At 36.6% G+C, this 21,854-nt stretch overlaps 2 protein-coding genes across 2 annotated transcripts; one reads left to right on the top strand and one right to left on the bottom strand.

Annotated features, from left to right (window-relative positions):
• The first annotated feature begins 7,828 nt into the window (after positions 1-7,828).
• LOC141619060 (putative aspartic proteinase GIP2) lies at positions 7,829-9,339 on the top strand. Its single transcript, XM_074436093.1, has one exon. The coding sequence runs from the start codon at positions 7,872-7,874 to the stop codon at positions 9,210-9,212; it is 1,341 nt and encodes a 446-aa protein (XP_074292194.1). The 5' UTR covers positions 7,829-7,871; the 3' UTR covers positions 9,213-9,339.
• Positions 9,340-16,609: 7,270 nt separating this feature from the next.
• LOC141622519 (F-box protein VBF-like) lies at positions 16,610-18,382 on the bottom strand. The gene is made up of 3 exons (XM_074438556.1): positions 18,026-18,382; positions 17,591-17,709; positions 16,610-17,397 (listed from the first exon to the last, which is right to left on the bottom strand). Exons 1-3 carry the CDS (start codon positions 18,284-18,286, stop codon positions 16,914-16,916), a joined length of 864 nt encoding a protein of 287 aa, XP_074294657.1. The 5' UTR covers positions 18,287-18,382; the 3' UTR covers positions 16,610-16,913.
• Between the last annotated feature and the right edge of the window lie 3,472 nt (positions 18,383-21,854).

Genomic DNA, 21,854 nt, shown 5'->3' with positions numbered 1-21,854 from the left:
GTGTCTCATATATGTAGGCAAGACTCATCAATATTCCTTCAGGAAACATGACTATATTACTCTTTGAGTATTTTTTGATATATAATTTTATCATAAGATCAACAATTATAATCATCAACATCTAATGATGACATACACATTCATGTAAATTGATTATAATCTAACTTACGAATCAATTATTTCCTTCAGGGGTGATGCAATATTCAACAACTTTCAAATTAATTGTATTATTCAGCCAATTACTTTATAATATATCATAAGTTGATCAAATTATCACTTTTATTCCAAGAGTGAAGTAATATCCACTTCTGGTGGGAAAAGCAGTGTTTTCAAATGAACACATAGCTCATGAAAATATCTACATGCTTATACTTAGCCACTGTCGTTGTTGGTATATTTCGTCCAATCAAATCTATTATGCGTGCAATTTCATATTCACTTCAAGGAATAATGATGGTAACCAATAGGACAAGGCTTACGACTATATTATCTCATTAGTTTGTCGAGCCACATGTGAAACAAGATTTCACAAATACTGTTTTAAGCCACTTATACCATATATAATACGTCTACAGGACTACATTATTTTTATGAAAGATAAAATAATTTCATCCTCAAAACATTATATCTCATTCGTTACAAGGATAGATTTTGAAATGATTTGATATGATTTTCAAGTTTTATGAGTATCTCATATTTTGCAAATATCCATGTATAATCCCGAGTTAATATTGCTCAAAATATATTAATTACATGAAAAGTGAAAAATTTGTACACACTATGAACTTCAGGTCACAATTTCAATATATATCTATAAACACAATGAACTTCTGGTCATAGTTTGAATATTTGTAAATTCCATGAATTTTAGGTCATCGTATGAATTTCAAATTTTAACTCGTACATAATATTTCTCATACCGAACTTCTAGCATATATGAGTCTCACATGACTTTTCATGAGATATTTTGTTTCAATGGTGGACGAAATTAGCTCAATAAATGTCGCATCATTAGGCTCAATTAAGGCTTTCTTATTTGGCTCACCAAAGGCCACAATATTAGGCTCAATTAAGGCCGCATCATTAATTAGACTCATTCTTAAGCCACATCTTCTATCTATACTTCAGGTAGAGTCTTTATGAGATATCACATTTACTATTGGAAATGGATTAGATGTAGTTGAACAGGATTTATGACTTTTCAATCAGATTTCATTAATTTGTTCAACTAAAGGCGAACATAGGCGAACACGAAATCAATTCCGAAAAAAAAAAATTCTTTAATAAAGACCGCTTTAGCCATTTTAAACTCAAATATAGTTCATACAATCACAGTCGTGAACTTTTGGCCACTACCATTTACGTGTGAAGTTCTGGCCACTTACAATTAAACAAAATTCATATAACGTTATCAAAATGTGTAGTCATAATTTCCACGGATACCAAGGAGGCGCCTCACATAAAATTTTACGAATGAAATCATATTGTTACTAATATAACATATTGCAAGTCAGATAATTAATTCTCATGATTAATGATTAAAACCCTTTATCAAACAAATGCAATATGTTCCATGAACACAATTAGCAAAGAAGAGGATAAATATGTCGCAGCGATGGAATCATGTGAAAGCAGATGCTAATTTACTTACACAAACCGCATTATAATTTAATATATGAACCAAATGGACAAAATGATTTGGTCAATATAACAAGTCATTAATAAAGATATATAAGAATAATGTACCAATAAAAATCGGAGGAATTTATAAAATAATTAAAGATTGGGAAATAGTGACCAATATTTATTATCAAAACCCAAATTGTCGTTGAACAAATAAAAACCCCTCAATGAATTAACAATGTTAATGCGAAAAACATGCTAACATGATCCCATATATGAATTAACTTGCAAATTTATAAATATCATTAATAATTATACCGAAATCCGAAAAAAAAAAATCAAAGATTGCCAAATTACTAACATTTTTGAATATAGATTCAAAGATGCAAATGAATAATATCACTGAGACATGATCTTAAAATATCATATACGTTATAATTCACACATGCCAAGTATATATAGAGGTTCTAATATTCTCCAAACAAATAAACAATCACATAGTGCTCCTAAGCATTCGATCATCAACAATCTTGGGGCAATAAAATATTGACTCATGCATAAGAAAAATATATATACCTCGCACATCTACTATGGAATATAAAATGTTTAACTACGTTTAAACATTATGATTATGTGCATGAAATGATTATGTGAACAAATGAATTCAAATATACAACTGAATGCATACAAAAAAATGTATCATAATCTTAATAATATAAATTTAGTATAGATAGAAATACTTACAAATTAATTTGGTAGAATTTTTAAGCATGAATCGAAATCAAAGTTGAATAAATATAAGTTTGCAACAAACCTAAATTTGATGGTTCTCCCAAATTTGTTATCAATCTTGAATAGAGAATCGTCGATAACGTGTTATAATTTAATTTGATAAGAGAAGATAATATAAAGAGAAAGCAATATAAGAGAAAGTGAGCATTGTTATATTATATTATTCCATGTACATGTGCATATATATAGAGAATAAAAGAGCTTTTTTGAAAGAACGATGGATCCTAAAGGATAAGGAGATGAAATGTTACAATGGTTGGGAATAGATACAATGGTTGGAAATGTAAGGGTATAATGGTCATCCACTATACATATTTTATAACAACTTGCCAATTTTCATAAAAAATTTAAAATTACCAAACCAGAAACACACGAATTTGAAAACTTCCCAAAATTAACCATATGTAAGCGTTTAATAACACCATCCCAATACTCCAATACCACAATTACCACAATTAACAAATCACCAACACTCCCCGCCAAATCCCTAAACCCAAATGTCAAACCCCAAAACCCCAATTCCAACCCAAACCCCCTCCGATTACACCACCACCTTAATCAAACTATCCGTTACCCGAATTCTCAAACAAACCGGGTTCAATTCCGCCAATTCCTCCGCCTTACAAACCCTAACCCGCATCGCCACCCTCTTCCTCCACCAAATTACAACTTCCGCCGCCTCTAACGCCGCACTCTCCGGCGGCATACCTACTTTACACGACGTCGTTTCCGCCATTGACGATCTTAATTTCCCCCTCGATTTTTCTATTCCGCAACTCTCCCGCTTTATTACCACCACCTCTGATAACCGCCCCTTCCTCCGCCGCATTTCTTCACCGCCGCCGCAGAATGCGGTGGTGGCGGTGAAGGAATGCGGAGGTGTCGGACGACGTGGACCGGAGGTGCCGGTTTGGTTGCCGGAGTTTCCGGATATGAGTGTTGTGAATTGCGATAATGTGCGCGGGAAGGAGGTGTATTGGGAGGAGAGTGTGGTATCGGTACCGAAGGCGGAGGAGAAGGAGAAGGAGAAGGAGAAGGAGAAGGAGGTGTTGAAATCGGTGTCGAAAGAGGAGGGGGATAGGAAGAGGAAGAGGAAGAGGAAAAGGGGAATGGGGGAGTTTATGGTGTTTGGGAGAAGGGAGAGATTGAAGTTTAGGTTAAGGGATACGAGGAAGGCGAAAGCGAAAGCGGGGAATGTGGATGATTTGAAGCTTAGGAATGGAGTTTGTAGAGGTGGTAAGAGGATTGGTTTGGGTAAAAGGGTTAATTGTAATATTAGTAGTTTTTTTGATGATGATGATAAAAGGGAATGAATGTTCTTTTGGTAATTTGTGATGATTCGAGTATTGATTGATTGATTGATTGATTGATTGATTCGAGCAGTTCTAATTGTCAAAGAGTAAGAGGATGTTCAATTTTGAAGCGCATTAGTTGGCCGTCTTTGCTGTGGTTTGAGGAGCTAGTGATCATGATCATGTATGTATCGTAGCCTTGTTATTTATGTTGCCTACTTTGCGTATAATGTGGTTGTCTTACGATTTTGCTGGCTTAAGTTTTGTTTTGCAAGGTAGTTAGTTGATTATGTATATAGGAGTACTTCTCTAGTAGGTTTATAGAAATAATTGAGTTTTTTTTTTTTGGTAGAGGCAAGAAAGTTGTATCGAAAGGAACGGGATTTGGTATTGTTATATAGGATGAGAATAAGAAAAGAAAGTTTTGAAGTTCTATTAAAAAGATTGCTTAAATTCAGTTCTTTGGATTGTTTGCTAATGTAGTTTAATTTGCTGTTTTAGAGACTTTGAGGTGAACGAACGGGTTGCTGTAATTAGTCTATTTCATTTCATGTTATCGTAGATCAAAAGGAAGGGCAATTAAGAATAATTTGATACGAATTTGTGGAGCCCTCCTTGTGCATAAGGCGTTTTAGCTAGTGCATCACTAAGCCTTGAGATTAACTGCGAGTCTACGACCAAGACATGCTTTTCTAACTAAGTTGAGAACCCTTAATTGTTTGTGCCTAATTGACAGAAGATTTAGGCTTGACAGAAGTGATTGAATTCACTGTAATTAATCTATTTGTATGTTGAAATGGGTCTAGAAGGGGAAGATATCATGTAGTATATAAATTCGTAGACATTTTATCAGCCTGAAGAGCTGAGGTGCAAACATGTGCTAGAGCCCAATACGAACACAGTAAATGGGGTCTGTTTAGGTAGTGCGCATTCGTTGTCTGTCTTTGCTGTGATTTGAAGGGCTAGTGAATATCATAGCCTTGTTATTTATATTGTCTACTTTGCTAACAATGTGGTTGTGTTATGGTTATCCTGGTTTAAATTTCTTTTGCAAAGTAATTAGTCTATAATGTACTCCGTATGTAGGAGTACTTGTCTAGTAGGTTTACGGATACCAAAAAGGTTTTTTGGAGAGGCAAGACCGCAAGTAAGTAGAATGGGATTTGGTGTTGATATATATGATTGAGAATAAGAAAAGGAAGTTTTGACCTTTTGTTGAAAATATTTCCTGAAGTTCAGTTATGGGATGGATTGTTAATGGAAATTTGTTTTGCCTTATTAGAGAATTTGGGGGGAATGGGCTGCTGTAATTTATTTCATGTTATCGCTGGTCGAAAGGAAGGGCAATTTAGATGAAATAGATACCCTTAAAAAGTATAGTGGATTTGTATAGGGAAGCACATTGCTTGTTACGCCCTAAGCACACACTGTAATGAGGCGTTTTAGCTCGTGCCTCAGTCCTTAGTTTAAAAAGCGCGCCTTGGATGAGGCACTAGCCAAAACGCCTCAGTGCATTTTAGGCGCGCCTTTAAGACAACGCTCTAACTAGTACGCACTTTCCATATCTTTTAGACTAGGCTCACCATTTCTTTTCCCCATTATTCCTAATTTTACTCCTTCACATGTTAGCCAACTTAAAAACTCCTAAAAAGGCTATTGTCCCCAAAATTTTATTTGGAAATTACAAATTTTTTGTAAAAAATAGGGCGCCTCACGCCCAAAAGGCGCGCGCCTTCGCCTTGCGCTTTGCGCCTTGTCGCCTTGGTGCGCTTTGCGCATTTTCAAACTAAGTGCCTCACTAATCCTTGAGTTTAATCGCACTTGATGCACACATTTAAAACCAAGTTGAGAACCCTTTATTGTCTGTGCCTAATTGTCAGAAGATTGCTTGAAAGAAGTGATTGAATTCACTCTTCTCAATCTATACGAGATGGGTCTTTGGAACTGGACGGGATCGATCATATCCTGTATTTAATTTTTGTAGATATTTAATCAGCCTGAGAAGCTGAGTTGTCTGCAAGAGGCTGAACCTGAACTTAGCATGAGAAACCTTAATTTGATTTGGCTGTTTACTGTGAAAATTTGATTTGCACATATGAGGTTATGAGAATTGAGAACACTAGGAGCTTTTCGGAGGGCTAAAGATAAAATTGCGAATTCTTCCAAGAAACACGTGCTTCCGTAGTTACCAAACTATGTATCTGTTTGGCATGTTGTGTTTCTCTATGAGGTAATCCAGAGATAGTTAGGAATCATGTAGTTGAGAGAGATGACCTACGAAGATGTTTTATGGGTAGTACTGTAGAAGAGATCCATGTTGTGCCTTATGCGTAAGGCGTTTTAGACTTTTAGCTAGTGCTTCACTAACCCTTGAGATTAACTGCGACCAAGACACATTTTTAAACCAAGTTGAAAACCCCTTTTCGTCTGTGCCTAATTAGCAGAAGACTTAAAGCTCGAAAAAAGTGATTGAATTCACGGTAATTAATCTATTTGTATGCTGAGATGGTCTAGGACGGGAAGATATCATGTGTATAATTTTGTAGACATTTTATCAACTTGAGAAACTGAGGTGCAAACACCTGCAAGAGGTTGAACCTGAACATAGTATAAAAAGCCTCCAGTTTCTATGGGCAGTGTAGTACTCGGAAGTAGAGCAATGGGTCCTGTTTTCCGTGAACATGTGATTTGCCATGAGGGTATGACAGATTGAGCTAAAGACGAACTTTCGAAATCTCCCAAGAAAGATGTGCTTCCAGTGAGCTAAGCATCTGTTTGGCATGTCGTGGTGTTTCATTACGACTAATGAGGTAATCGAGAGTTTGAGACAGTTTTTTCGTTTTAAAGTCTAGAACCCCGTGGTTGAGAGAGATGACCTCCTTGTTTTAGCCGGTTGTCTCTGATCCTAATTCATTCTTGCCTTTTACTCTGTAGTCTGTACTACTACTGTAGTACTGCTCACTGTTAAGTGTTATCTATCCTTTTTATTGCCTTCTAGACTCTGCTTCATGTTACCACGATCCTTCACTTTGGGTGTGCGTTACGTGTTCAACACCGAGACACTACGTGATACAGTATATTACAACACTTGATTTCATGGCATTTTTTATAAACAAAATTAAAAATGAGTAAAAATTTATAAACATTTAGGGGGCGTTTGGTTCGATAAAGGGAAAGAAAATGGAATCAATAAAGGGAGAGAAGGGGAATGGAAAGGGATTGCCCCTAATCTACGTAGTTCAGTAGTTGTTTGGTTAGTTCAGGAAAGGAATTTAAACAAAAACAATACACACCCATTTTATACTTAACCACCAACCACCACCAATGTCCAAGCCAACCTCTGCCTCTCACCCACAACAACCGCGGGACTTCGGCGACACTATTCCTTTGATGGCATCTCCGAACTCTCCCCTGCCCGCCTCGGTACAAACACCCACCCACCGCCATAAACACCACCCAAAAGTCTCGAAAAACTTTCCCCTATCACCGAAATTCACTCCCTCACCCCTAAAAACACTAGATCTGGTGTTTTTAGGGGTGAGGGAGTGAATATCAGTGGTGGGGGGAGAGTTTTTCGAGACTTTTGGGTGGTGTTTATGATGGGGATTTTGACTAAGGGTGAGGGGTTGTAGTGCAGTAGAGGTGGTAGTGTAGGTGGGCTTAGAGTTGGCATTGGGCTGCGCTGGGCCGGCCCGTGTGCCGGCCTATCGTACCTTCCCCCAAAAATGGCCCGGCCCAGACACGGATATTGGGGTGGCCGTGCCGGGCCGTACCTGGCCGACTCACCCAAATCCCCGCCGCGATCCGGTCCTGGCACGCCCAGTTTCGTGCTCGGGCCGTGCCTGGCCCATGGGCTAATTGTGTCTGACATGTGGGCCGGCTCAATAGCCTTAGTATTTTTTTAAAATTTTTTAGTTATTTATATAAATAGTGAATATTAATAATTTAAATATATATTTTATTAAATATTAATGAAGCTGACTTCTTGAATTACTCCTTTGACGCATCACGTTGGCAAGTGAAGCTGACTATATTGACCAGTCCTACCCTACCATACAGCGGAGACGCGTAATAATGTACTCAGTACTCCTATCCAACTATCCCTCCATAAAACCTTTATAAATACACCCAACATATCTAAACCCAACATACCACCCTACAAAAATGTCATACCTCACATCACTCCTAACACTCACCACAATTTTGCTCACCATTAACCCACCACAAACCACCGCAAACTCCCCCTTCACCCTTCCAATACTCAAAGACACTCGCCGAACACAATACTACACCTCCTTCCTACTCGGAACACCCACTTTCCGCGTCACCCTCTCCATCGACTTATCCAACCCATGGTCCTGGTTCACCTGCAATTCCGTCGGTAACAACGAAACCATCTACGAACCCGTCCCAAACAGCTCAACCTACCACCCCATCCCTTGCCAAAACACAACATGCGATTCTTACGCTAGTCATTTTTGCTACGACTGCGATTTTCCAACTTGTTTATTAGCTAAAGGCCAAACTTGTGGCGCCGAGCCATACGGTCCGTATTTATACACCCATGATGTTACGGGTCATTTTATCGCGCCTTTAGTCACTGATGTTGTGACTATTTATAAGTCGAGCATGTCGACGTTAGTGAAAACACAATTGTCGAATTTCCCGTTCGCTTGTGGGTATATTAGCGAACTTAAGGGATTGTCGCAATTTACTAAAGGCGTCCTAAGCCTAGCTAGGAAAAACACGGCATTGCCGAGTTTAATTGCGAAGACGTTTAACGTTCCTCGTAAATTCGCTCTTTGTTTGCCATCGACTTCTGGTACGGGTGTTAATGGTGTAATTTATTTCGGGGGTGGACCCTACAGTCTACCCCCGAATAAAAATGATTTGTCTAAGTCATTTGTTACGACTCCTCTTGTTGTGAACCCAATCGACGTTGGTGTTACATTTTATAGGGAAAAATCGTCGGTCGATTATTTCATCAACGTTAAATCGATTTTAGTAGACGGGTCGCCAATGAAAATCGACTCAAGTTTACTTACTATCGACAAAAACGGAACTGGTGGTACGAAACTTAGTACCATTAATGGGTACACGATTCTCCACACCGTGATTTATAACACCCTTGTTCAAGCATTTTCCGCTAAGGCGGCCGTGATGAATATTACAAAGGTGGGACCGGTTAGCGTGTTTGGGACGTGTTTTAGCTCGAAAAATATAGCGGGTTCGAAAACCGGGCCCAAGGTGCCAGTTATTGATTTGGTGTTAGATGGGAATAGTAAATGGAGTATTTATGGGTATAATTCAATGGTAAAGGTATCTAATGATGTGAGATGTTTAGGGTTTTTGGATGGAGGGAATAATGTGAAGACATCAATTGTTATAGGTGGGAAACAAATGGAAGATAATCTTATAGAGTTTGATTTGGAGTCTTCTAAGTTAGGGGTTACCTCTTCTTTGTTAAGTTTTGGTACTAGTTGCTCTCAATTTAAAGGGGTGTAATGTGTAATGTTTTAGCGAATAAGAGGTTTTATTTAAGACTGTGGTAAGCGTGAAACAGATTTAAAAACTTATTTGTAATGCTGATGAATGTACTAATGAATAAAAAAATTCACAAATTCTTATTTCAGACCGTAAGATTCGTCTGAAATAATAAGACGGATCGTTTCTTCTTATAAAATACCCATTTAGGAAGTGAGTGGGAAAGCATATGGGGTGTCCCACCATTAGGGATGACAATGGGTAGGGTCCGCCTAGACCCGGACCCGAGATTTTTTTTTTTAATAAAGGGTCTAAGGGTCGGGTATGGGTCTCATAACTTAGACCCGGACCCGGACCCGAAATATTTTCTTAAGACCCATACCCATGGGGTCTGAAAAAATGAGACTCATACCCGACTCATTAGGGTCCGACCCTCAGGGTCTAGGTCGGGTCCCCGACCCACTGCCATCCCTACCCACCATCCATGTGATTTCCACTTGTGAGAGGTCTTATTGTTTCAGACGGATGTTGCGGTCTGAAGCAAGACGGACTGAAAAAAATTAGTTAGTGAAAAAATAAATTATTTGGATACTTGTATCAAGTGGTGTTTCAGTAGTTGGATCATACATTCGGTGTATTATTACCAGTTTTATAGTTTCTGGGCATTATAATAAAATTTTTGAGTTTTGTTTTAAAAATTATGAGTTTTATTATAAAGTTTCTAAGTTTATTACTAAAACATTAAGCTTAAAATTTTTACAATAAAACTCAAAAACATTATATACAAACTTAGATGAATTTGAGTTTTGAGGGAAAAAAATTAAAATCTAACTCATAAACTTTAATAAGCTCAGAATAAATATACATATAATCAAAAACAAATAAAATTTAAGGTAATAAAATCAGAAAAAATATACATATACTCAAAACAAATAAAATACGAAGTATGAAGTAGTACATTCGATTTAAGTTCTCTTTTTCACGTGGTGTTTGGCACACAATGAGCCACTTATTCGGCAGAATTGTTGGTATTTGACGGGTGAAAAGCGTAATGAAGCGAATGGTATTTGACCAAATTGTACATTGTTTAAGACTATTTTACAATACTATCTCTAATCACTTATAACTAACTACTTTTTTGGGAAATACATCAAAAACATTAAGAGAGAAATAGACAATAATACAATTAAAGTTAAACTTGAAGATATAAAAAGAATTTTTCAATAGTTGAACGTCGACAATGAGGCTATTGGTAGTCTTAGTCGATTTTTAAGAGACCTAAACATCAACAATTTTTGACCGACGTTCTAATTACGTTCTCTCGGAGTCTCGGAGGATGGTCGTCGAACCAGCCGATGGATATTCAAGCACAGTGACCTTGTTCTTAACAGACTCCTTAATTTGCTAATCAATCGCGCTGTAAACATATTTCAGGATCACTTCGCAGCTAACACGAGTAATTAAGAACTTACATTGTACACAAGATACGTACTTATTGGCTCATGTTCTCCTGATATCATCTGGTAGCATTTACTATCCCAAATTTCCGAGAAATTGTTAAAATTATCGATTTTTGTTACACAAAATTCTTAAATATGAACCTTAACATAACAATAAACAATATGAGGAACGACTTTGAGTAATAGAGGGCTTCGCTTAGTCCACACTAATGTTATGTGACTACGCGAGTGATTGTTGACAAAAATGGGCCCATTTCTAAAGTTGGTCATAAATTCTTAAGCCCACAAACTGACACGTTGAATTAAATACCATTTTTCCAAATTATGAAAACAAATATCTTAGACATTGACTTTCAATAATTAATCATATCATAGACTACCGATTATTTTATTTGTTTTTGGTGTAAATTGGGGTGTTCATTGTTCACCGATGATAACAGATTTAACACTGGATAATTATGTCGTTGCGTATGTTCTCACAAATGGCAAATGACTAGTTAGGAAGTTTGCTCCATTTCCAGAGCGAGGATGGGCTAGAAGCCTAGAATCTCTGACCTCATAGTGAAGCGATGAGGTGATAGATTATAGACTATACTTCCTCCGTCTCATTCAATTGTTTACAGTTGCTTTATACATGATTATTAAGGTAAATAAAAAGTAATGAATTTACAACTATTTAAAAAATCAAAATCAACTTGAAATGAGAAGAAATGTAATGGTCCTCACCCATATGAGTTGATTTATTTACTATAAAAGCAAAGTGTAAATTATTGACTGAAATAGTCAGAAAAGAAAAGTGTAACTATTAACCAGGAGTATGCCGGGACTATAATAGTCCATAGTAATAATACCATTGATAATATACTACCTCATATTCAACAAATCCTTTACGTTCTTACTACTCCCTCCGATCTAGATAGATCGTAACACTTACAAAAAATGAACGAATCACACCAATGATAACAAACCATATTTGACATGAAAAATGACTAAATTACCCTTACATCCACTACCTATTTACAACTTTACCATCCACTCACCCACTCACCAAATACCTATTTAATCCACCTAAAGCCATGTGGCTCCAATCTAACTTTCCTACTTTACCCCTCAGTTTTTCACCATTTCTTAAATAAGCCAATTTTCCTTATGTTTCCATCCGTCTGGATCGGAGCGAGTATTATTTAGTGAGGAGTATTTCAATGAAACGTAAATAATTTATTAACGAAAAAATGCATACGGTGCCCTTGAGGTCTGTCATTTTGCACGAAATACCCAAAATTTTGATTCGAAAAACTTTAAGAGGCCATAACTCGTGAATATGACTTTTTTTTTTCAAATCGACCGTCTTTTCGAGAACTACGATTTGGAAAAAAAATTGTCGTATTTGGATCCCGTGACTAGGAGTTTTTGTATGTCAAAGTTTTTGTGACCGAACAAACTTTGAGTGACCATATCTCTTGGTAGGGCAGAGCATGGATCGGATATTCGATCCGAACCCAATTTCGGATATCATATCCGTATCCGAAACTTGCAAATTTCACTATCCGATATCCGATATCCTATTTCACTTGAAATAGGGTTCGGGCTCGGACTCAACTTTTACAATTTGAGCCGAGCTTGGTCATAGGTGAGCTCGAACTCGGCTTGGCTTGGTTACACCCCTATTTCAACATTCACCACTTGTTACGTAGTGGGCTTCGCTTGGACCCTACTAATGTTACGTTACGTGAGTGATTGTTCGCAAATATGGGCCCATTTCTAAAGTTGATTATAAATTCTTAAGCCCACAGACTGACACGATGGATTAAATATCATTTTCCAAATTATGAAATCAAATCTCTTAGACAATGACTTTCAATAATTAATCATATCATAGACTATATATCATCACAAAATCTCATTGAAGACCACAAATTCTTGTTTGTGACAGCACATATCCGTCACTCTTGAGTGACGGATACCATTTTACCTCATAAAGTACCCACTTTTTCTCTCTCCGCAACACTATTCATGTGGTCCCCTTTCTCCACTAACTCATTTTGTTACCATTTTTACTCACAAAATATTCACCACAAATGATAACCCGTCACAAGAGTGACGGATATGTGCCGTCACAAATGAGATTTTGTGTTTAGCAATTGGTCTCCCTTTTGACGGGTTACCATTTGTGCCGGATATTTTGTGAGTTAAAATGGTAACAAAATGGGTTAGTGGAGAAAGGGGACCACATGAATAGTGTTGCAAGCTTGTGACGGCATTAGCCCGTCACAAGCAAGACTAGCTGATACTCCCTCCATTTTCCTATTTTCACCCCATTTACTTTATGGAGGTCAAATTTTCCGAACTTTGACCGTAAATAAGTTGGAGAATAAAAACTATTTAATTATAAAACTAAAACATTTACGATTAATATCAAGACATCTTTTAAGAAAAAAAAAAATCGACAATAAAAAGTAACATATAGATGTCGAAAAAGACGGTCAAAGGTACGCCTTGGAGACCGCAATAAAGCAAATTGGGTGAAAATAGAAAAATGGAGGGAGTATATCATAGACTGCCGACTAATTTTTTTGTTTTTGGTGTAAATCGGGGTGTTCACTGTTTACCGATGATAATTGATTTAACCGTCGGTAATTATGTCGTTACAGATGTTTTCACGAAATGGCAAACGACCAGTGAAGAAGTTTGCTTCATTTCCAGAGGCAAGGATTGAGTCTCTGAGTATTTTTTCATAAAAATTAAAATCAAAGGCTTAACTCGTAAAACGAAAACGTCATATATAAAATAATAGAGAGAATATTATTTAGTGAGAAGTATTTTAATGACAAGTAAATAATTTATTAAGCGAAGGGAACAATGTAATGAAACACGATCCATAATATCAGCCGACTTAATTATATCTAGATCTTGACGTAACGTAGATTGTTGTAAGGTAGTGGCGGATTGGCGCCGTGTATCAGATTACACGAGACGTGGATTTATTGCAAGTAGATAATCCACGTGCACTTGTCTGTGAGCTTGCTACCATTATTAATGCATGGCTGCATGCAGTGTACTCAAACGCTTCACGTATTCAACACTGACTTTCATTATTCTGGATAAACTAAACAATAGTGTACGTAAAATCAGTCGTGGAGCCAGGGCCGCTAGCGTTTGAAAAATTCGAAATTTTTAGTTAAAATTTTCGAATTTTTTTGAGGCCTCCTTGTAATATTACCGTTTTGTCTTCATTGATTTACATTTCTGGCTCTGTCACTGCGTAAAATGATGTATTGTTGGAATGTTGGCCATAAGCCCATAACATCTCTTAATCATGAGGTTAGATGTTCGATTCTTGCAAATCGATACTGATTAAACTTCTTAACTCACTATTTATTCTTTTAGAAAGCATTTGGGAATAAAGAAATAAGAAATTACATTTATTGCTTACAAGATTAATCGGTAAATTAAAGACGTACGGTAAATTTTGCACGCTTATAGAAAAAAAAACTCGAACACTAGGTAATCTCATTGTATACAAACTATTGCACATGAAGTATATGGACTGATAGAAAATCTTGCTACGTTTATCTATAATCACAGTCGCAAATTCGCAATAATAATGTTATCCTATTGAGACTTTTGTTACAATTCAATAACTCATGAATTATGGATGAGGGTTGCCACATTTGACAGTTGACTGTAGCCTTTTAGTAATACTTGCACAGTTGCACCATTTAATTGATTATAGATCCAGTTGTATTATAAGTATTGTACAATCAAGATATAAGAATTCGAGCTTATATATTTTTTTTTTTGAGCTAATTCAAAGTTTATGTTTTTAATTTTTAAATGGATGAGCTCAATACTTTCTAATAAAGCTCATATTCTTTAACATAAAGCTCGGATACTTTATTACAAAGCTCGGATTCTACACCGTACAACATATACAACTGGTTGTATAATCCATAAACTGTATTAACATTTAATTTAATTTCAACCTTTACATGAATATATGAAAAATTCTTGTGTCCTCTAGGAGGACAATACTCCTTAGTCCTTACACCCAAGCTATTATAATATTATATTTAATAAATTGTCTTTCAATGTAAGGAGTAGCGTCCTCCCGAAAAACCCAAGAAATTTCCTAACTATATATATACACAAACGTAAAACACCATGAACTCCACTAATCCACTTCAACTAAACAATGGCTACTTCCTTCCAAAACCTCCTCCTCATTTCCACCCTCCTCCTCCTTCTCCACCTCTTCACCGCCTTCGCAACAACCACCACACCAAAACCAAAAGCACTCGTAATAGCCCTCTCTCGCGACGACACCACTCTCCAACGAATAATCAAACTCAACCACCGAACCCCACCTATAACCACCCCACTAACCGTCGACCTCTCAGGCGAATTCTTATGGCTCGATTGCGACCAAACTACCCCGTCCACCACTAACCGACGTATCCATTGCGACTCGGCCCGTTGCGCCTTAGCCAACTCCAATTGTCACGTGACCCACATCACTTGTTATAACAATAATAACAACCCTTGTAAAAAACTCCCTTGCAATAATATTCCACTTAAAAACCCGGTCCAAAACATAATTAACAAAGGTGAGTTATATGCGGACGTAGTCCGCATTAACTCAACCGACGGGTCAAACCCCATCCGTGTCGTGTCCGTAAATAGATTTACTTACGGATGTGCACACGGACGCGGACCCACCCCTTTATTAAAAGGTCTAGCTAAAGGAGTCAAAGGAATAGCGGGTTTAGGAAGGAGTAAACTATCACTACCGACGCAATTCTCTTCGACGTTTAAATTCGTCGATAAATTCGCATTATGCGTCAGTTCATCAAGTTTTACCGACGGTTTCATAATTTTCGGCGATAAACCCTACAATCTTTTCCCAGGAATCGACGCTTCCACTCTTCTCTCCTACACTCCTCTTCTCACAAACCCTAATCCCCAATTTCAATCCGATTACTACATCGGCGTAACATCAATCAAAATCTTTCAAAATCCCGTCAAATTCGACAAATCGTTACTCTCAATCAACAAAAACGGAATCGGAGGGACTAAAATCAGTACAATTAATCCATACACAATCTTACAATCATCAATTTACAAATCATTAACCCGCGATTTCGCGGCCCAAGTTGAGCGGCCCGGGAGTTTCGCGAAACGGGTCAACCCGATTGCGCCGTTTACAGTGTGTTACGAAGTCGGGTCGTTGCCGGTGACCCGAATTGGTGTTGTGGTACCGGATATTAATCTGGTATTGCAAAATGAGAAAATTGTTTGGACGATCTCTGGAACGAATTCAATGGTGATGGTGAATAGTATAAATGCGTATTGTTTAGCATTTGTTGATGGTGGATTGAATTCGAAAGCTGCGATTGTGATTGGATCGTATCAATTGGAGAATAATTTGTTGCAATTTGATCTGGTTAATTTTAGGGTTGGGTTTAGTTCTTCGTTGTTGTTTAGTCGAACTAGGTGTGATAATTTTAATTTTACGTCTGCTTGATGGTAAGACGGTTTTATAAAAGTTTATTGTAAAACGAGTTCTTATACGAGTAATAACCACTTTTATCTACTTATATATATATAGTTTCTATCACTTTGGACCTGTTTGGTAAATATCGGATTAATTTCAGTATAAACAGATTGTAAAAGCAGATTATTAATGACATATTTTATAGAAGATTTGACTAGCATATTATAATTAGCAGAATTAATTTGAGTGTTTGACAATTGACATATTACGATTAGTATATTGTTAGTTTTCTTTGTAAAATGGAGAAAAATTTCATGTTTTACAATATGCTAAAAAATATGCTGGGGTAAGTAGCATATTGTAAAACAGCATATATTGACCCCAAATATGCTGTTTCAATATGATGTTTATCAAACACTAAAATTAGCATATTGATTGGTCAAACATGCTAAAATCCTTGAAAATGCTAAAAAATGGCCAATATGCCGTTTATCAAATAGCGCCTTTATGTTACATATCTTTGTGTAAAACTGTCTTACACGATTACTTGAATTTTTACGTATTTACTATTTAGTAGCTGGCTTTTAGGATTGTATCGGAAGACCACCGGTGACCGGACATACATTGATGAACAAGAGTTACAACCAATTTTACATGATTGTTTATTTGTTTTCTATTCAAGAATATCACGTACACTCGGGGATATACCCAGTTCGCATTATAGATAGCGGCTGCGGACTTCCTCGTTATCGAAAGAAATCAAAATTGCAATCAAACAAGGTTTGTTAGTGGCCTAATTTCAAGTCCCTCAATAATGAGTCCTCCCTTCAAGTGATGCCCTTTAATTTCCTTCAAACTCATCTTAACCTCCTTATCAATACACTTACCACTATAAAAGTGTCCTAACTCAATCTCCATCCATCCGTCTTGACGCGAACCGGGGAGCATCGGAACACTCCCCTCTAAACCTTGATTAACCCTGGATGTAAGCGTTTTCGTACGATTGTAGAATAATAGCCATTGGATTTGTTGTTTCTTGTAATCTTGACGAAGGTAAACCGTGTTGTTGCACAAAAGGTCATTGCCTAGTGTGATCGATGTTTCCATTGGCATTGTATCTAAACCAAATGCACGTTCTGAAACGTTGAAGATTAGATACGCTCCATAAGTTGTGTTCGGGGATAATAATTTAATGCTTATGCTACCCTCGATTTCTAGCCACCATGTTGTTCTTAGTTCTACTGATTCGTCAAACCTGAAATTCAGAACCCGAATTTGTATACAAAACAAATTAAACAATAAACTAAGAGCGTAAGCTATTAGTATAATACAGTATTGATGTTTAATGTATGTACAACGGTTTTACAGGAGACCGTGAAAGAGAAGTATATGAATTTTAAGACGCAATTGATAGTTGAATTTGATGAAATTAATAAATGTTGTCATACCGTGACTTAGTGACATTTTTCCAGCACCAGTAGAGTGGATTAGTTGCCCATATTATTGTCAATTCTCGAGCCGATAAGATATATGATTTGCGTCCCGAGTTTCTGTCTAAATTAAATATCTGCAATGCAAGCAAAACATTATTTATCATTTAACTTGTTTTTTTGGCAACTACGACTTCTATACTTACGTGAAAACTGAACATTGCTTATTGATACGGATTAATTTCATATGATTATCTACGTAATATTGATAAATTAAAAGAAATGATTAGAGTTGGTTATCTTATAAACGAAAAATTGCGCTTTCTAGCCCTAATTAATTACGTGTAATTGAGTATATGACATGTTTCACCCTTGCATGTAAATTTCCATGTAATTAATTTCGAAATAATTTTTCTAGGGGAAAAAAAAATGTTTGTTACCGAGTATGTTTACCTTTTTGCCATCATCTACAAAAATGGAGTTGCATAACACAAAGAACAATTCTTTCATTGAATCACATTTCATTAGCAAAGGACAAGCCCTTGAAATAATGTCAGTGTAGTCATGAGGAAGGAAACTCTCCCATACGAAATCAGAAGCCGCCACCAGGCGCAGTTCGGACCATGTAGCTGCCAACCGGCATATGTCTCGTGGAGACGTACTTGAAAGAATGGTGTTGATGCAATCATCCGGCAGCTTGTTCAAGTTCTTCATTTTCGCAAAATAATCTCTAGTTTGATAATTTTAAGTTTATAATTAAAATTATTTCAAAACTAACAATATTATTCAACTAACATTAAGCTACTTTTAATGTCCTTCTACGAAAGAGATGTGTGATAAAATTAGTTGTATTTATGACGTAAATATGTTGACATCGAGTCTATAAGTCTAAAAAATGAAACACATAAAAACATATGTTGCCATGTAGCTGCAATTTCATGACACAATGTCATCATATCCCTTCTAATCCCTTCTAGTAGTACGAAGTAATTGTTTAACACAAATTCTCATTTGTGACGGGACATGTCAAATAAATTAAAACTCATTTAAGTAGATAAAGATAAGTCATTGTGACTCCATAGGCACTCTGATTTTTGTCTTATCTACTTATGTAAGTGATATTTGACCCATACTCATCACAAGATGAGTATGTGTTGGATACATTTGTAAAAGAAAACATAGTGAAGGGCGACGGAGAATTTAATTCTAATAACAGTTACTAAAATATAAATAAAATACTCGAATTTTTATTCAAGTTGTAAAGGAGTCTGATTTTTAGACGAGCGAGATGAAGTAAATAAGTTAACATTTTCTCTGGGAAATGAAGTAAATAAGTTCGCTCTAATCTTTCCTATGAAGAAACTACTTGTAAAATTTTATCCATATACGCAAAATATATAAAAAATCACAATAACACATTAGGAGCAGAATTATGATTTGATTTATTTACAAATTCCTTGTATCTTTATCGGATAGATTGACGGGTGAGATTGGAATTACTCGGAAACAACCTAACATGACTCATGTTGGTTAGCAAGTAGACAAAGCAAGAAATTGTTAGAAAAAGACATTGCAATTTGCAATAATGCAATCCCATAACTAATCTTAGATCAGTAAGAGTCCTGTTTAAGACGAGCATTATCCATCTTAATTTAAAACAGGTCAAATACTTTCATATGCTGGTAATAAAAATAAAAATTTTAGTATTTCCTAAGCAACTTACCATATAATTTGATATATATTTGACTCGTTTTGAACTTAAGACAAATAGTCGAATAGTAGCCGTCTTAAATGAGAATCTGTGATCTTAAATAGCGATTGATTAGATTAGATTTGATCCTCGGCAAAACGTACCAAATGACGCATCACCATCACACTATTAAATCCACGTACCATTAATTTCATTGGATTGGATTACAGTCAATTACTACCAACGTTCTCTAGTTGCCACCTTTGACATTCTTTTTTCAATTATTTGACTACAAATCCACAACAATCATATATAAAATCTTCCTACATATCCACGTTATATCCACACTCTTTTCATCTCAAAAATGTCTCCCTCAATTCACCACCTCCTCCTCATCATCCTCATCCTCGTCACAATAACCGGCTCTGCGGTCGCACAACCGCATCCAAAAGCCCTAGTAATCCCAACCTCAAAAGACACAAAAACCCTTCAATACATAATCAACCTTAACCAAAGAACACATCCTATTTCCACCCCTCTAACAATCGACCTCAAGTCCGATATCACCTGGTCCCAGTGTGATCGTACTTAGGGGGTGTTTGGTTGGACATATTGGAATGGAATGGAATGGTTTTGATCCATTCCATTGTTTGGTTGGGGTGATTTGGAATGGAGTTAGATACCCAATGGATTCTAACTCCACCCCAACCCCTTGGAATCCCATACCCACCCTCCTTCCTTGGATTCAAACTCCATTCTCTCCTTCTATAATTTATGATGAACCAAACAAGATTAGATAAGTATGGATTTAGAACCTCATACCACTATACTATCAAACTCCATTCCATTCCATTCCGACTTGTTGAACCAAACGACCCCTTACTTCTCTACACGTAACCCAATTAAGTGCAACTCCCCGCAATGCGGTCTAACTAACTCTAATTGTAAATCCACGTGTAACAAACCCAATAAACCCGATTGTTCCAAAACCGACTGCACTCTCTTTTTCGGAAGCCCATTTAACCCAAATTCAACAACATCCGGTCAATTAATCTCCGACACGGTCCGAATCAACTCAACAAACGGTGCCAACGTAGGCCGACTCGTATCCGCACCCAATTTCCTACTCGGTTGTTCCCCAACCCGACCACAACGCGTAGCTAAACATGTAACCGGTATAGCCGGATTTAGCCGGTCATCAAAATTATCCCTCCCTTCACAATTCTCATCAATATTCGGGTTTTCAAATAAATTCGCTCTTTGTTTAAATTCAAACTGGTCAACCGGTGTGTTATTCTTTGGACCGGGTAAGCCATACAGGCTTTACCCGGGCCCAGAAGACATAACAACACTATTTTCATACACAAAACTAATCACAAACCCTAAACACCCTTCAGAATACTACATCACCGTGTCGAAAATCGTCGTAAACAAAACAACCATCCCTATCGACACTTCCTTCTTAACCCTAAACCCGAAAACCGGAACCGGTGGTACTAAAATAAGCACAATAAACCCATACTCGATTTTCCAAACTTCAATCTACAATGCCATAACAAATGCATTTGACTCAGAATTACGTAAATACTCAATAACCCAAGTTAAACGGGTTGACCCGGTTGCACCATTTACGGTTTGTTACGATAGAAACACGTTGTTTTTTACGAGAATTGGTGTCGTGGTGCCGGAAATTAAGCTTGTTTTGGAAAATGATAATGTGGTTTGGACGATTTTTGGGACGAATTCTATGGTTGATATTAATGGTAATGTGATTTGTTTAGGGTTTGTGGATGGTGGAGTGAATGCCAAGGAAGGGATTGTGATTGGTGGATATCAATTTGAGAATAATTTGTTGGAATTTGATTTGGGGGAAAATAGGTTAGGGTTTACTAACTCTTTGCAATATGAGGGTGGTACTACTTGTGGGAATTTTAATTTTACTCTTGTTTGATCAGAGTTTCGAGATTATGATTATGATTACGATTATGATTATAGTTAATTTATTATCGGTTGTATTGTAAATAAGAAATAAGAATTTGCATAATTGTTCGTGTTGTATGCAGATTATTATAGAAAAATACGGTTAAAGTGTTACTAGCTCGTATTATTAAAGAAGCTTAGTTGAAAAAGTAAGTTTAGGGGTTGTTTGGTTGCCTTCCAAATTCATGTGAATTGGAAGTTCCTAGGAAGTGCAAAAATGAGTTATTGTTTGGTTACCCAATTCATGGGAAGTTGGAATTCCTATGGAACTCCAATTCCTACATAATGTAGGAAGTCACTTACCTAGCCCGCCTTGGTAAGTGGAACTTCCCACATGAATTGAATTCTCATAATCCCAACCAAACAACTTTTTTGCAATTCACATGAATTGCAAAATCATATGAACTAGAATTCATGCCCGTGCGTTGCACGGTTATTAAAATATTTTTTAATAATAATGTTTTTTTCACATTCAAATTGCTACATATTTTAGTTGTATCTCATAATGCTTTTAATATATGATATATTTATTTTAGCCAATTCTTAAATATCGGGGAGTAACCTCCACTTCTCTTAAAATTCATATAAAGTTTATGAGTGCATTCACTCTAC

The sequence above is a fragment of the Silene latifolia genome, chromosome X (assembly GCF_048544455.1).
Source record: "Silene latifolia isolate original U9 population chromosome X, ASM4854445v1, whole genome shotgun sequence".
In the NCBI taxonomy this organism is placed as follows: Eukaryota; Viridiplantae; Streptophyta; class Magnoliopsida; order Caryophyllales; family Caryophyllaceae; genus Silene; species Silene latifolia.
This window is presented reverse-complemented; position numbering and strand designations above follow the sequence as displayed.

Coding starts and splice junctions, on each gene's coding strand:
- LOC141622519 (XM_074438556.1), bottom strand. CDS start 18,286: ATGAAGAACTTGAACAAGCTGCCGGATGATTGCATCAACACCATTCTT. Junction 17,710..18,025: donor TTGTAGATGATGGCAAAAAG/GTAAACATACTC, acceptor CTTGCATTGCAG/ATATTTAATTTAGACAGAAA. Junction 17,398..17,590: donor AAAAATGTCACTAAGTCACG/GTATGACAACAT, acceptor TCTGAATTTCAG/GTTTGACGAATCAGTAGAAC.
- LOC141619060 (XM_074436093.1), top strand. CDS start 7,872: ATGTCATACCTCACATCACTCCTAACACTCACCACAATTTTGCTCACC.